At 38.6% G+C, this 17348-nt stretch overlaps 1 protein-coding gene across 1 annotated transcript in view; it reads right to left on the reverse strand.

The window, feature by feature from the left end:
* The window catches only part of piezo2b (piezo-type mechanosensitive ion channel component 2b), a 106542-nt gene that overhangs the window by 70682 nt on the left and 18512 nt on the right, over positions 1-17348 (reverse strand). The window contains exons 4-10 of the mRNA XM_079876648.1: positions 16907-16949; positions 11384-11546; positions 7801-8104; positions 6600-6813; positions 3540-3708; positions 1656-1775; positions 65-100 (exon numbers count right to left, since the gene is read on the reverse strand). Of these exons, the coding sequence (XP_079732774.1) occupies positions 65-100; positions 1656-1775; positions 3540-3708; positions 6600-6813; positions 7801-8104; positions 11384-11546; positions 16907-16949 (1049 nt within the window). The remainder of the gene's footprint in view (positions 1-64; positions 101-1655; positions 1776-3539; positions 3709-6599; positions 6814-7800; positions 8105-11383; positions 11547-16906; positions 16950-17348) is intronic.

Below are 17348 nucleotides of genomic sequence, written 5' to 3' on the forward strand. Positions count from 1 at the left end.
CTACAGTTAAAACTTGCAGACACAGAGTTACATAAGCCTTGGCAAAACCACGATGAGTGCAAACCTCTGAGGTGCTGTACCCGTCCAGAGTGGAAATGAGCTAAAGAGAGGGAAGAGAAAGACAAGGTGAATGTATTGATGAGCACAGGAGGGTCGATAACATTATGCTGTTCTCTAACATCAGCAGCACTATTCACAGATAGAGACGCGAGCTCAAAAACCTGTAACGGGACAGAGGGTGTGTGCTGGAGTTTAGGACAACACAAACACACTTCATGATGTTCTTAAAGGGATACTTCACCGATTAGCATTAAGCTTTGTATCAGTAGAAACCCGGTAGTGTTTTGGAGTGACCGTGCTTCCCTCCCTCATGTCCCCCTGAGATGAGAGATTTCTGTATTATGTGTCTGGAAAAAAACCCTCAGATGACGCAAAAATCATCATTTATCGTCATCAGAGGCTCTTTTGTCCAGAGGCGAGAGACTCCAGCCAGTAGGAGGAGCTCGTCCCGCATGTCTTCAACCCGCCCATAGGGGGATCTCACCATAAAACACCGTCTTTTCAGTTTAGAGTCGACTAGTAGCCTAGCTGTATCATTTCTCCCGATACTGCCCTCTGTAACCGGTAGGCGTGGCTTGGGAGTGTCCTCGTAGGGCAGCGAAGCAAGTGCATTCTGGGAGTTGTTGTCTTTCATACACAAGAGCCAAAAATACATTTTCTGGCTTTCCTCAGTCCAGAAGGCACCAACTTCTAAAATAATTTCACATTTCTACTACATAAATAACCCAATTTAAATACACATTCATAAATCATTATTTCACAGGTGGAAGGTGAAATATCCCTTCAAGGCAAAACTCATTTGCAAAAACTTTGTGTTTTCATGCACTTGTCAAATTTGGCTTTTCATAATGTGCCGTTAGCTACATAAATTCATCAAACAACCATTCAGAAATGTTGTCTACATGTTGTCACTTCTTCTTGAGTCTCTCCATCTTTCTGACTCCGGTTTGAACATAAAAGGCTAAAAGTTTTAGAAATTTTCAATGAATGTGTGTGTGAGGTAAAAGAACACGAGCTCTTGAAGCTCCGCCCCCTGTGCCGGGAGCAGCAGCTCATTTGCATTTAAAGGGACAGACACAAAAACGGTGCGTTTTTGCTCACCCTCAAAAACTGACAATTTTAACATGCTATATAAAAATATCTGTGGGGTATTTTGAGCTGAAACTTCACACACACACTCTGGGGACATCAGAGACTTATTTTACATCTTGTGAAAAGGGCATTATACCACCCCTTTAAGTTAATAGTGAGAATTATAGGATATATATAATAATATTATAAGCTTTATACATACTAATAAACAGCCAATATCCTAGTAATTAGCCATTTTGAATTTGATTAAGAATTTTGAATCTGGCTTTTTCCAATGTTCAGAAGAAGAAAGAAATTCATACATGTTTGAAACAGCTTGAGGGGTGAGTAAATGATGACCTATCCCTTTAAGACAACTAGACTAACTGCTGTTAAATATGAACTCGGAAAAGAATACTACGTTTTTACTATTGTTGTCACATGACCTCATTATGTGCATGTGTAATTCAAACTTCTATTGTTCACTGTATAAGAGTTCAAAGTTAGCATCTTTGTTTCCTCACATTTCTTTCCTCAGTTTTCTGATGAGCTTTCCACCAGAGCAGCCGCTTCCGGCCCAACATGTGAATAACGCTGTTTCCAGCCGTCTCGTTTCCCTCCTTTATCTCCTCATCCTCACTCTCCTGCTGGAGAAAGATCAATAAACACAAACATATTCACTGAGTAGCATGAATGAAATTAAGACATGTGTCGTGGAGAAGCTTGCGAATGACAACAATGAAGATGATGAACATGTTTAATGGAGTCCTGAGACGAAAACAACAACATTGCACTACTCATTTTATCGGATGAAGTCGTAACGGCGCTTATGATTTATCATCGATCACATCGATAGATTTATGCTGTGAAATCACGCTGTAATCAAACCTAGAAGCACATGAATCAATAAGCTCGTAGATGTGGGGCTTTAAAGGACCCGTGTATTGAGCGCACTATAAACCCGTGAACTGTGGGTCACAGATATTTTCCTGTCATATACAACATCTTCATATATCAAACAGCAGAAAATATAATACACACAGCTGGCTAATACGTATTTAAAAACATTCTGAGAGGTATTTCTTGATTTGTTTGCTTTATCTAACTGAAATGTTTACGCCAATAAATCATTTTTTATAGATTTGTCTCTGTTTTCTCAAAAATACTTTTAAAATCTATTTTCTTAATGTATTAAAGTGCATTTAAAAGCATGAAATCAAGACAAATGTGACATAAATGATTAAAACAGGGCATGATCTGAACCCTTTGCAAAAATGGAGTGTGTAAAAAATGAAAAGTTGTTTTCAAATAAGATTTTTTTACTCCATTGGATTTTTTTAGGCATAATATTATTTGCTAATATTTATTTAGAAACATTCTGTGTTATTTATTAAGAAATATTATGGGTATGTCTTGATTTTTTGCTTTATCTAAAGGAATATTGGTCAGTAAATACTTTTTTTTTTTTTTTATCTTTTGTAAAATCCCTGAACTATTAAAATCCATTTCTTTATGTATTAAAGTTTACGATTTAAAAAAAGCATGAAGACGAAAATGACGTCAATTATCATACGAACAGTAAAGTTGCTCTGCGATAAAGACAATTTGTGCAAAATATTAAAACTTGTTTTCAAAGTAATGTATTATTATTCAAAGTAATTTAAGCATAAATATAATAAGTTAGTGAGGTTTATGTTTAAAACAAATAAGAAAAAGCTTTCTGATAATATTTATTTAGACATATTCTGATTTACTTATTAAGAAAAATTACAGGTATTTCTTGATTTTTTTGCTTTATCTAATTGACATGTTTAATTGGGAATATTATTTTAATTGGTCAGTAAATAATTTTATAGATTTGATTTGTCCCTGTTTCCTCAGTGTAAGTTTACATATTGTTAGTCTTTTGTAAAATCCCTAAATTATTAAAAATCCATTTCATAATGTATTAAAAATGCAATAAAAAAATCCATTAAATCAAGACAAATATGACATCAATCATCAGAACAAAGGTGCTCTGCAATAATGGCGTTTCGTGTAAAATATTAGTAAATATAACTTCCAAAAAGTTAATTTTTTACATTTTTTTTTGTTTGTTTTGTTTGTTTTATAATTTCAAATAAATAAGTTTCACTTTAAATAAATAAGTAATTAACATTATTTATGCTCAAAAACAAGAAAAAGCTTTTTGCCAATGCAATAAATTGAAAGTATAAGAGAAATAATAAGAGAAAAATCTTTCTTTTTTTTTTTTTTTGGCAGTAAATACATTGAAATTATTACTGTATTACCAAAATAATTATTTAAAGTATTTCACTACATCTTAAAATATCAGTACCTGTATTATTATTTTTTTCACTTTATAAGACAAAGAGATGATTTTGATTTTAAAGTGGTGTTAGGCTCACCATGATCATGGGATCCTGCAGCCAGAGACGGATCAAGGTGGCCAGTGTGTAGTACAGGACCAAGAGCATGATGGGATTGACAAAATGGTGCCATTTCAGACCATTGTTGACAGCGAGCTTCCAGGTAGAGGAGCAGTTGGTCTGAATGATGGAGGAGATACCAAACACACTGTGGAGAAACATTCAACCGTTAATGTCTTCATTACGAGGTGTTTTTATCCTCGTCTTACTCTTGCTGTGTCTGAGAGAATGATCACATGACCACGGCCCACTATAAGGGAAAAACAGGAAGTGATGTCGATAAAATAGGCTGTCAACACCGTCATTCAACAGTCACGCAGATCTTTCATCAACTACAATTAGTCCACAGTCTTTTCCAACCACATACAACACACACACACACACACACACACACAGGGCTGCTTCCACAGAAAATGAGAAACAATAGCGGTATCTCACTATTTATGGAACCCAGGGAAGAAGGTAAAACAGTCAGGCGGATGGATAACTAAGAGTGTTTGAGTTTAATGAGTTTATCTGACCACAATACACTTCTAACTTCAGTTTGAGTCGTCTTAATTAACCTTTGCGATCACGACCGCAATGCAAACCTTAAAAGCTGCTTTTAAACACTGAATTGATTTGAAATCACTCAGAGAAACACATCAGGAACACACTTTCTTCACACATTTAAACAAGGCTGCTGGACTATACATAGAGCTAATGGTTGCACGCAGTCGATGAACTGATACTGAGCGTCAAGGACACGAGCGATGGAGCAGAATGAGTCCGTCAGCACCTGCAGATCATGAACGCTTCATAACCAGGCGCTTTACGCTGGTCAGATCGGAGAACACGGAGGGAAATATCCGGTGAAGGACAGCTAGTGCTAAAATAAACAGTAGAGGTGTGTTTGCTGCAGCAGTTTAAGGCATCACAGGCATGCAGAAACGGCTCTATAGCATCATCCATCATGCTGAAGGCAACGCAGTGCAGTGAAGAATTACACGATTATAGGCTTGTCTTCAACTGCAGCCTTTTCCACTGATAAAGCAAATATTTTGAATTTTTACATAATTTTTACATAATTTGTATATTTAATAATATATTATTCAAAATATAAAGTATTTTTATTACAGTACAAACAATGAGTTACAATAATGAGATTATTTTGCATTATGACACAAATGTAAAAAAAAAAAAAAGAAAATTATATTTTATTCAATTTTTTTTAAAAAAACAGACCGGATGATTTTTTTTACAGTACAAAAAATTAAGGTTTTTAAAGTAATGAATATTCATTTATTCATTCATTCATACATACAATTTAATTTAATTTAATTTAATCGCAGTTTAATCGCAGTTGGTTTTACATCTTCACAGAAATATATTTAAATGTGTATTAAATATAAAATAAACTGATTGCAGAATTATTATTAATTGTTTTTACACTACTTTTAAAAAATTTGGGGTCAGTCAGAAAAATAAATGAATACTTTTATTCAGCAATGATGTGTCAAATTGACAGTAAAGACATTTATAATGTTACAATATTATGATTTTTACCTGTTCAGTGAACAAAATATATCCAAAATGGCAGGAATAAGCAAGCAATATTCATTTTTAATTCAATTTTTAACATACTTAAAAATCATTAAATGCCCCAAAAGTGTCCAGTCTAATTAAAAATATAATATATTACCCAATATTTGTACAGTATATGCTATGGATTGTCATGCTTATTAGACTAGGCATAAGTTTAGCAAGGTCTACGCTACAATAATTAACGCAAAAATATGGAATTACCTTAATGCATAATTTAACATTATAAAAATGTCTTGTTAATCGCATCATAAAAATGCTGGATCTATTTCAGGAGGGTAATTACATAAATGATTGTAAAAGAACAAACGAGTGATTCCTTTGGCACACACACACACACACACACACACAACATTCGGCTGATATGCGTTTATGAAGCTACATTTATTTGACTCAGTTCGTCTCCAGGTCTTTTGTGGACTGGCCTTTGTCAGAACATGCGAGAACAGATGGGATTCGGGATCTTTTATCTGTGCGCCGCCAGAACCCTGCGTGTCTATCAAAGCCCAGGCATTATGGGTATTTTAACACTCATTCATTATTTACAGATTAATATGCATATGATAACATTAAACATATGACATATTATATAGTATTACTGGCACTGTCGTACAAGCTTGCATTCAGAGTCCACTCATTTATAAATAATTAAAGAGGACCTTTTGTGCTTTTTTTACATGTTCATCTTTCTTTAGTGTGTAATGTTGCGGTTTTAAAAAGCATTCGCATTAAAAAGCTCTGCAAAGTTACAGAGTCCCTCCAGCGGGAGTTCTTCTCTATATCAGTGTCAGTGTTTCTGAACTCCTGAAACGCCTCCATTGTAGTCTTGAGTTTTCTTCCGGGAACGAACACGTCTCAATATTCCTCATTTAAATAATTCATACGCAGAATAAAGGGGCGGGGCCTGGTTGAGTTAGTTAGTAGTGTGTTGAATCTCACGGTTATATTAAGGGGCGGGGCATTTCCCAAACACACTCGAAGCACTTGACCAATCACAACACACTGCTCCAGCCGACCAATCAGAGCACATTGTGCTTTTCAGAAGGAGGGGCTTCATAGAGACAGGAACTAAACAGAGCGTTACTGACAGACTGGGAAGAGAGGAGCTGCAACAATGGAGAATATGAGGAAAATTCTTGAATATTCAAGCATTAAAAACTATTCTAGTAGAGCCCAAAAACAAAATCTAGACTTGGCATAATATGGCCTCTATGGAGATTTTTTTTTTTGCATTAAATAGATGCAAGTTGTTTGATAAATGTTATTAAAAAGGAGGGTCTCTGACCCTCTACCACCAGCGGCCTTTTCTCCAAAGCCAAATCTGGATGAACAAACAATTGACAATGCAAAAATAGAACAAAAAAACATCATTTTTTAATCATTGCATGATATATACTGTCTGACATACTAGATATAATATTAGTACTAAACATTACGCAGTACGTGGCATATGCTGACCTGGTGTAGCTGTCGTTGGGCCTGATGGCCTCCTGGAGGAACTGGAACTGGTTGGAATAAAGCACGATGAGATGACCAGCACTGAAGATGGCCATGAGAACACACAGACAGCTGAAGAGGAGCTTGTCGAAGGTCTTGCAGAGCGACCACCACGTGCACAGACCCAAGAACACGAAGAAGTAGACGGCTGACGTCAGAGAGGGGAGCATGATACCTGGACAGCAGAACAGAGGCCGTTTTAAGCCCTATTCGGACGGGATTAGCTTTACTAGGGTAGATGGAGTAATGTCATTTTACCACAGGACGTCTATAATATTAAAAGCCAATTCGCACGGGATAAGATATCTCAGTAAAACTAGCAGAAGTGGGAGAGTAACTCCATTTGCACATCGCCGTCACTCCTGTCGTCATGTGTGTATTACCCTGATATCACGTGCGCAAACACATATAACCTATATTTATATATAAAACAGTTATGTCCGGTCGAACAATGTATTAATTAACTTTAGATTGGATTGTGTTGGTAATAGGCACTTACCTAACGCTAAAAGATATTTCGTGCCTCTAACAAGTGCTGTCGATCTTCTCTCTGATCTGAATGGTGTGTGTTAAACACTTGAGTTTTGCCACAGACTCGTCCCAGCGTCTAGAACGCTGACGCTCCATACTTGAAAATACATGGAAAACTACTTTTAAACAGGAAATGAGGAAATATTTGCGCACATATTTACAGCGGGTCTATTCGCACGGGATTAGTATCACCTGAGGTCATTTTTCCGGACCTTTTTACTGAAGGTAAAAGTCGCGGTAATCTTCACTGACATTGTCCGTAATGATCACTGAGATGCGCATTCGGACGGGACTAAAATCACAGAGAAGCTCTGGTGATTATTACTTTACCCCACTTCTCCATGTTAAACTAGTCCCGTCCAAATAGGGATTTAGACTGACTGTTTGGCTTATGGGAGATTAAAGAATTTAAAATAAAGAATCCTGAAAAAAATGTATCACGGTTTCCACAAGCAGCACAACTGTTTTCAACATTGATAATAATAATCAGAAATGATTCTTGAGCAGCAAATCATCATATTAGAATGATTTGTGAAGGATCATGTGACACTGAAGACTGGAGTAATGAAGCTGAACATTCAGGTTTGAACTTTTGAAAGGTAGTTTGTGTTAAAATATCACCTATCCACACCTGTTAATCCCAGTAAGATGGTGACCACCACTTGTCCAGCGGTTGTGATGAGGTTACCGATGATCTCTTTGAGTTTGTTTGCCACTCCTGCTACTCTGCGCAGAATCTTCATCTTTGTGCTCTCCTGCACCTCTTCCTCCTCCTCTTCCTCCTCTTCCTCATCCACACCTTCTCCGTCAAGCTCCTCTTCCTCTGCCTCATCTTCTGCATCAAAGTCCTCATCAAACAGCATTTCGTCATCTTCATCATCATCATCATCGTCATCATTTTCCACCTTTTCCAGATTTTCAATCTCCTCCTGTGTCTGATCAGGGAAAACAAGAATCATGCACATTTACTGTATGAAAGAAAAACACATATGACCTACAGCATTTGTTCAAATCTGCATCATACAAGCCAAGCAAGCAGTGTGGACTTTATTGTGAAATGTACTAATAATTTCTGAGTGAATATTGTTTGCAACACCAGCTGCCTTTTCTCCAAAGCCAACCCTGGATGAGCAAACAATTGACAGTGCAAAAATAGAACAAAAAACATAATTTTTTTGATGTTTTTCACTGCATGATATATACTGTCTTAAATACTAGATATAATATTAGTAATAAACGGTATGCAGTAAGTGACATAGTAGTCCATTTCGAGAACATTTCTCTGTTTAAGTGCTGTTGAATCTGGTTTAGATTAACTGTGATCTCACACACAGATTCACAAATAAACAATAAGGCCCATCTAGCTTTAATGGCTCCATATGTATGGCCTTCAGCACAGGAAACTACTTCCTGCTCACGGTAGCACATACTGATAAACACCAGAAAACGTTTAGCTACAGCATGAAGCAATTCTTTAAACCTCTAGTTATGTCTCCTAGTATTACAGCTCATCACCCTTTAAACAAAATGCAATCTGGATGGATGGATAGGTGGATGGATGGATGTATAGGTGGATGAATGGATGTATAGGTGGATGGATGGATGGATGTATAGGTGGATGGATGATGGATGGATGGATAGGTGAATGGATGCATGTATAGGTGGATGGATGGATGTATAGATGGATGGATGATGGATGGAGGGATGGATGGATGGATAGGTGAATAAATGGATAGGTGGATGGAGGGAGGGCGGGATAGGTGGATGGATGGAGGGGTGGATGGATGGAGGGATAGGTAGATAAATGGATAGGTGGAGGGAGGGAGGGAGGGCGGGATGAATGGATGGATGGATGGATGGATGGATGGATGGATGGAGGGTGGGTGGGAGGGATGGATGGAGGGACGGCGGGATGGATGGAGGGATGGATGGATGGAGAGAGGGAGGGATGGATGGATGGATGGATGGATGGATGGATGGATGGATGGATGGATGAATGGATGTATAGATGGATGGATGGATGATGGATGGAGGGATGGATGGATGGATAGGTGAATAAATGGATAGGTGGATGAAGGGAGGGCGGGATAGGTTGATGGATGGAGGGGTGGATGGATAGAGGGAGGGCGGGAAGAATGGATGGATGGAGGGATGGATGGATGGGTGGATAAATGGATAGGTGGAGGGAGGGAGGGAGGGCGGGATGAATGGATGGATGGATAGATGGATGGATGGATGGATGGATGGATGGATGGATGGATGGATGGATGGAGGGTGGGTGGGAGGGATGGATGGATGGAGGGACGGCGGGCGGGATGGATGGAGGGATGGATGGATGGAGAGAGGGAGTGTGGGATGGATGGATGATAGATAGATGGATGGATGGATGGATGGATGGATGGATGAATGGAGGGAGGGCGGGATGGATGGATGGACAGATGGATGGAGGGAGGGAGGGATGGAGGGAGGGAGGGCGGGATGGATGGATGGATGGATGAATGAATGGATGGATAAAGGGAGGGATGGAGAGAGGGGGTAAGCAGAAGGATGTTGAATGCCTCAGAGCCACTATAAAAAGTTTGGGAACCACTGATCTAGAATACACTTATGATCTGCTTTACAAGTCTAGTTCAACAACTTGCCTTTCCTCGTCCTATCACATAAACCTGTTCTCATAAAACAGTTTTGTAAGATTTTCTCTGGGGAAACAAAAATTTGGAAAGCTGTTACTGGGGCGGGATTAAAAAAAAAAAGTGATTATGGGATTTCACACAGTAAAGTTCTTTAACAAGACTTTTGCTGTTGGCACTGCATGCACACTTTAATTCATCCAATCATAATCATGTAAGGGATAATGTAGTCACTGTTGCAGAATAAACATATTCTTATTTTCTTTAGATAATGAATGGCGAACTGTACATTATCCTGCTGATTGATTGTTTTTGAGTTGAAATTATTGTATTATGTGAGAAGAATGAAAGCATGGACCCTACACCTACTCCACCTATTATATAATCTTTAAACACATTATTTCTACTTTTCAAATATTTTCTTAATTTTTATTTAAAATAAACACGTCTCCTAACAATCATGCGATGGGAAAAGGGAAAAGAAGGAGTTCAGATAAAGGCGGATTTGAACTCGGGTCTGTCACGTGATTTGCGTCAAAAGCTAACGTCTTCGAAACACAAATTAATCTTTCTGATGAAATCTGAGAGCTTTCTGTCGCTCCATTGACAGCTACGCAACTACCACTTTAACACTTCAAAAAGTTCATAAAGAGATCGTAAAACTAATCCATATGAATCGAGCGGGCAACATTTTCTGAAGTGGTAGTTGTGTAGCTGTCAATGGAGGAACAGAAAGCGGTCAAATTTAAGCAAAAAGATCTTCATTTGTGTTCAGAAGATGAACGAAAATCTTACGGGGTTGGAACGAAATGAGGGTGAGTGATTAATGACAGAATTTTCATTTTTGGGTGAACTAACCCTTTAAGTAACATTAATAATACAGTATTATTAAGTTAAAGTAGCTCAGCAGATATAGTTGAGTTTGAAAAATTGATAAAACAGACAAATTATTATTATTAATATAATATATAAAATATAATATAATTGAGTTCATGTAGTGTAACAGCGCCGCGTCAGAACGTAGGCTCACTATTGGCCGACGTTGGTCATGTGTGTGATTCTGGCCAATAGTGAGCCTACGTTCTGATGCTGCGCTGTTACACTACGTGAACTTACTCAGAGAAACACACAGAAGAAAATGAAGAGTTGAATAAAGCCGTTATTTTTGTGCACACAAAGTATTCTCATCGCTTGATGAACTTAAGGTTGAGCCACTGTAGTCACTTGGACTATTTTAATGATGTCTTTACTAACTTTTCTGGGAAAAGTGAGACAGCTCTCAGATTTCATCAAAAATATCTTCATTTGTGTTCTGAAGATGAACGAAAGTCTGACGGGGTTTGGAACAACATGAGGGCGAGTAATTACTGACAGAATTTTAATTTTTGGGTGAACTAACCCTTTAACGCTGGCCTATCCATCAGTGCTGGAAAGGAAAGTTCATGATCATTGTGTTTGAAACGCGTCAGACTGCAGCCCAGTAAACCCATCAGCAGAGGTGTCTGGAGAGCACATGTTCTGTGTGTATGTGTGTGTGTGTGTGTGCGTGTAGAAGCAGGAGTGTGTGTGAGTACTGTGACGCACCTTCTCCTCGTGCTCGAAGTCGTGGTTGTCCAGGGCCATGTCCTCGCTGGGACGCTTGTGAACCAGCTTTCGGCACAGCAGCCACACGGACAGGCTCGCCATGAACATCCCGATATCTGGGAGGAAAACTCGGATACCATTGCCTGCATCTGCACCAATAACACTACAAACACACACACACACACAGAGAGAGACAGAGAGAGAACAGATTAACACACAGTACAGTCACAGAGCCTTTGGTTACACTTTATTTGGTAACACTTTATTTACAGTGTCCTTGTTACATATGTTACATGCACTTACCATAGTAATAACAGTAAATTATGCATAATTACATGCAACTAACCCTCAACCAAACCCTAATCCTACCCTAACCCTATAGTAAGTACATGTAGTTGCTTAATATTACTCAGTACTTAAATATATAATTACACTGTAACAATGACACAATGTAACAATTTAAACATATAAAAATAACAATGTAACAATGTAAAAATAAAGTGTAACCCTTTACTTTAAGGTGTCATTGTTACAATGTAATTATATCTTTAAATACTGAGTAGTAATTAATTAAGTGTACTTACTATAGGGTTAGGGTAGGATTAGGATTTGATTTAGTTGCATGTAATTATGCATAATTTACTGTTTTTACTATGGTAAGTACATGTAACATGTAACACGGACACTGTAAAGCCTTCGTTTAATGCATATTGATTATTGTTCAACATGCATCTTTCTTTAATGAATGTTCCAGTATTCACATGAATCTGTAACAGGTAATCGTGACTATAACAAACAAACTACCGTCGCCAGAATTCCTATTAAACCGCACACCATGTGTGAGAGGCGGAAAACATTTGTGAGAATGCCGTTTTCCAAACATTTTCCAGTTTGAGCTTCTTACACATCTGTTGTGCGCTCGAACACGCCGTTTTATATGCTTCCCCACCCAGTTCAGTAAACTCTGCCTCGCACCATATTAAAAGAGTATAAATATTTCCCATAAAACACATACTGGGTTCTTCTGAAACTTACACAACAGTGAAATCAAGTCTTTCTCAGAGTTCTAGTGTGTGTCAGGTTGATTTAGTCTGAACAGGTTTGAATGAAGGTGTTTTTGATGATCGGTTTCACAGTCATTCAGACAATGAATTGCCATTATTAAGTCCTAAAGGGAAACATATGGTGCATACAATAACCTCAGATGTATGGAGTGATTGATGTACTAATACAATATATAGCCTTCCAGTTAGAAAGAACACTAAGTGTTGCTCCAGGTGCACTAAAGCATTTATTATGCATGCATCTGGAAATACAACAGAGATGCATGACTTAAATGACACTAGACACAACTAGATACAGTCCAGGAGGAAAATTAGATTGAAGTAAAAAGCTGATTTACAGTATTTGCACCAACCTTACCTTACTATCAGTTGAAAAACAAAAGTCATTGGGATTCAAACATACAATTTACAAAAAAAAAAAAAAAAAATGAAAAGCCTAGATTTAATAACTGTGCAGCTGCAGTTAAACATGAAATTGCGGGTAATAATGACCCGATAACATTAAAATTGTCACAACTTTGCAGGCATATTCATAACTCTGAATGAGAACCTGTCACAAAATGTAAATATATATATATATACTGTATATCCTAGGTTAACCAATATTTCCTGTAACTCAGTTTTGAGTTTCGAGTCAAACTGACCCACAACATAATACAAGGATTAAGAAATCTCTGCCTCTTTCGCCAAAACTTTTGCTTGTAACAATGAATTTCGGATCCCAAACATCCACTTCACAACCATTCCTGCATTGCGCTCATGTGATTGACTTCAGCGGGCCGTTATGTCACAGATAAATGCCTTCGCTCAACTAACAGGAGTATAAACAGTTTACAGCTGAACTTCCGGCCACTTATGAAGAATCGAGCCATCCCACCAGCGCTGCTGGAAAAAGGTGCAGGTCGAGATTCCCGCACTCAGAAAACCACACTTAATACAATCACAGTCAGGCCAGCGCACACACACATCAGGTCAGCACACACACATCAGGTCAGCACACACACATATCAGGTCAGAGCACACACACATCAGGCCAGCGCACACACACATCAGGCCAGAGCACACACACATCAGGCCAGCGCACACACACATCAGGCCAGAGCACACACATCAGGCCAGAGCACACACACACATCAGGTCAGAGCACACACACATCAGGCCAGAGCACACACACATCAGGCCAGCGCACACACACATCAGGTCAGCACACACACATCAGGTCAGCACACACACATATCAGGTCAGCACACACACATCAGGTCAGCACACACACACATCAGGTCAGCACACACACATCAGGTCAGCACACACACACATCAGGCCAGCGCACACACACATCAGGTCAGCACACACACATCAGGTCAGCGCACACACACATCAGGTCAGCACACACACATCAGGCCAGCACACACACATATCAGGTCAGAGCACACACACATCAGGCCAGCGCACACACACATCAGGCCAGAGCACACACACATCAGGTCAGAGCACACACACATCAGGCCAGTGCACACACATCAGGCCAGAGCACACACACATCAGGCCAGAGCACACACACATCAGGTCAGAGCACACACACATCAGGCCAGTGCACACACACATCAGGCCAGTGCACACACATCAGGCCAGCGCACACACACATCAGGTCAGCGCACACACATATCAGGTCAGAGCACACACACATCAGGTCAGAGCACACACACATCAGTTCAGCGCACACACACATCAGGTCAGAGCACACACACATCAGGCCAGAGCACACACACATCAGGTCAGAGCACACACACATCAGGCCAGCGCACACACACATCAGGCCAGCGCACACACACATCAGTTCAGCACACAAAGACATCAGGCCAGCGCACACACACATCAGTTCAGCGCACACACACATCAGTTCAGCACACACACACACATCAGGTCAGCACACACACATCAGGCCAGCGCACACACACATCAGGTCAGCACACACACATCAGGCCAGCGCACACACACATCAGGTCAGCACACACACATCAGGCCAGCGCACACACACATCAGGCCAGCGAACACACATCAGGCCAGCGCACACACACATCAGGCCAGCGCACACACACATCAGGTCAGAGCACACACACATCAGGCCAGCGCACACACACATCAGGCCAGAGCACACACACATCAGGCCAGCGCACACACACATCAGGCCAGCGCACACACACATCAGGCCAGCGCACACACACATCAGTTCAGCACACAAAGACATCAGGCCAGCGCACACACACATCAGTTCAGCGCACACACACATCAGTTCAGCACACACACACACATCAGGTCAGCGCACACACACATCAGGCCAGCGCACACACACATCAGGCTAGTGCAGACACACATCAGGCCAGAGCACACACATCAGGACACACACATCAGGCCAGCGCACACACACACATCAGGTCAGAGCACACACACATCAGGCCAGCGCACACACATCAGGTCAGAGCACACACACATCAGGTCAGAGCGCACACACACACACACACACACACACACACACATCAGGCCAGAGCACACACATCAGGCCAGAGCACACATCAGGTCAGCACACACACATCAGGTCAGCACACACACAAACACACACACACACACACACACAGAGTAGTGTTTGAAGAATGGTGCTGTCATCAGTGGGTCAGGTGTAATTGTGTTTAGCGCTCCTCATGGAAACGGCTGTGGACGGCAGACTTCTGTCCGCAGTGTAAGTGGAGAGTAATGTTATCCGTCTCTGTTTACTGAAAAACACTTAAACTCATCGCTCTAGTGTGTGTGCAAGCGTATTACACGCTTTTAACGGATTTCGCAAACAAGTGATAACAAGTGATATCCTTACAGTATCAGACCAGAAGACCAGTTGCTTTAGGCTGAACTTCTCAAAATGTTAATCTATAAATGGGTCATTTTTTTATTATTATTATTTTGACTTACACTACCAGTAAAAAAATATGCTTTTCAAACACTTTTATGTTTAGCAAGGCTGCATTTATTTATTTTTATCAAAATACAGTAATATTGCGAAAGCAATTTTTTATATATTTATTTTAATATTTTATTTGATCAATGTTGGAAACAGTTGTGCTGATTATTATATTTATATATATATATATATAACCTGTAATACTTTATTCAGGATTCACTGATGAATAAAAAGTTACAAAGAACAGCATTTATTCAAAATAGAAATCTTTTCTAACAATTTAAATCTTTACTATCACCTTTTATCAATTTAACGCATCCTTGCTGAATAAAAGTATTAATTTCTTTCAAAAAACAAAGAAAAAAAATTACTGAACCCAAAATTTTGAACAGTAGTGTAGAATATTTGTTACAAAAGATTTCAATTTTGAATACATGCTGTTCTTTTTAACTTTTTATTTATCAATGAATCAATAAACACATAAAAAGCGCAGCACAACTGTTTACAACATTAATAATAAATCATCATATTAGAGTGATTTCTGAAGGATCATGTGACACTGAAGACTGGAGTAATGATGCTGAAAATTCAGCTTTGATCACAGGAATAAATTACATTTTAAAATAGATTCAAATAGAAATAAATTATTTTAAATCTTAATAATATTTCACAATATTACTGTTTTTTCTGTAATTTTGATCAAATAAATGCAGGCTTGAGCAGAAAAGACTTCTTTCAAAACATTAAAAATAATAACGTTTCCAAACGTTTGACCGGTACTGTATATCTAAATAGAAAACCATTATTTTAAATCATAATAATATTTCACAATATGACTGTTTTTACTGTATTTTGACCAAATAAATGCAGCCTTGGTGAGCAAATATATATATATTAATTATTTATTTCTTATAAAAAATCCAAACCCCAAACTTTTAAACAGCAGTGTAGCTTTAATTAAAATGAAAGTATCATAATTTACCATCAGTTCCCTCAGTGTGAGAAATGAACCAGAAGGACGTATGAACCAGACACTTGTTCAAAGTTAAGACACTGTATAGCACTACATTTTGATTAATATGATAAGCAACATAAAGAGTTCATGTGACAATGTAGCAGAAGACGTGCATCACTGCATTATTTTTACATATTATCATTTTTTAAAATAAACTGTACTCAGTATACTGTATATGCTGCTCCTTTCCTAATATAGCCAATGACTGTACCATCAACAATCCCTTCTCTTTTCCCCTCAAAGCGTTCAATAAAAACTGAATCGATAATCTGGGATGGTTTTGTAGTGCTTGTGTAGGTTTAGTGTCTGCTATAAAAAAAGGTGTTGTAAAAGACAAGCCAAGAGATTCCACTTCACGCAGTAAAAACATTTTCAATTAAAAAACCTTTCAGCAATGTGAGAGTTTGATAAACAGGCATGAAATGAAACATTCATAAAATGTTTCTCAGGCAATTTATAGGCTGGCAATTAAAACAAGCGCTTGGACTCACCTCTCGAAACCAATCTGTCGTATTGACTTCTCCCACACCGAACCTGGTGAATAGAAAAGATAAAGCTTTACTATAGCGTGAGTGTTTGAGTGATTCAGTGATAACCGCCAGCGCCGAGGGCTTTCATTAAACAATGACAAGAGAAAAGGTGAGTCTCCTTTTCAAACTACAGGGTCACTGAAGGTCATTAATGAATCTAGTGATGATTAATGTGACGAGACCTTTAAAAAGAGAGCAAGACACTATATTAAAAGAGAAACGCTCTTCGAACTTCAATTACTCTTTGCTCTTTCATTTATTCATTTATTTAGCTGATTTCTAAGTGAAGTAAAAAATAAATACAAAAATATATAAATAAATACATAAAAACATTAACTGATACCAGTGTAGTCCTATTTATTAAAATTAATGCATTTATTTAACAATATATCAACCTTTTTTT

This window comes from Squalius cephalus (assembly GCF_949319135.1).
Source record: "Squalius cephalus genome assembly, chromosome: 7".
NCBI classification, from domain to species: Eukaryota; Metazoa; Chordata; class Actinopteri; order Cypriniformes; family Leuciscidae; genus Squalius; species Squalius cephalus.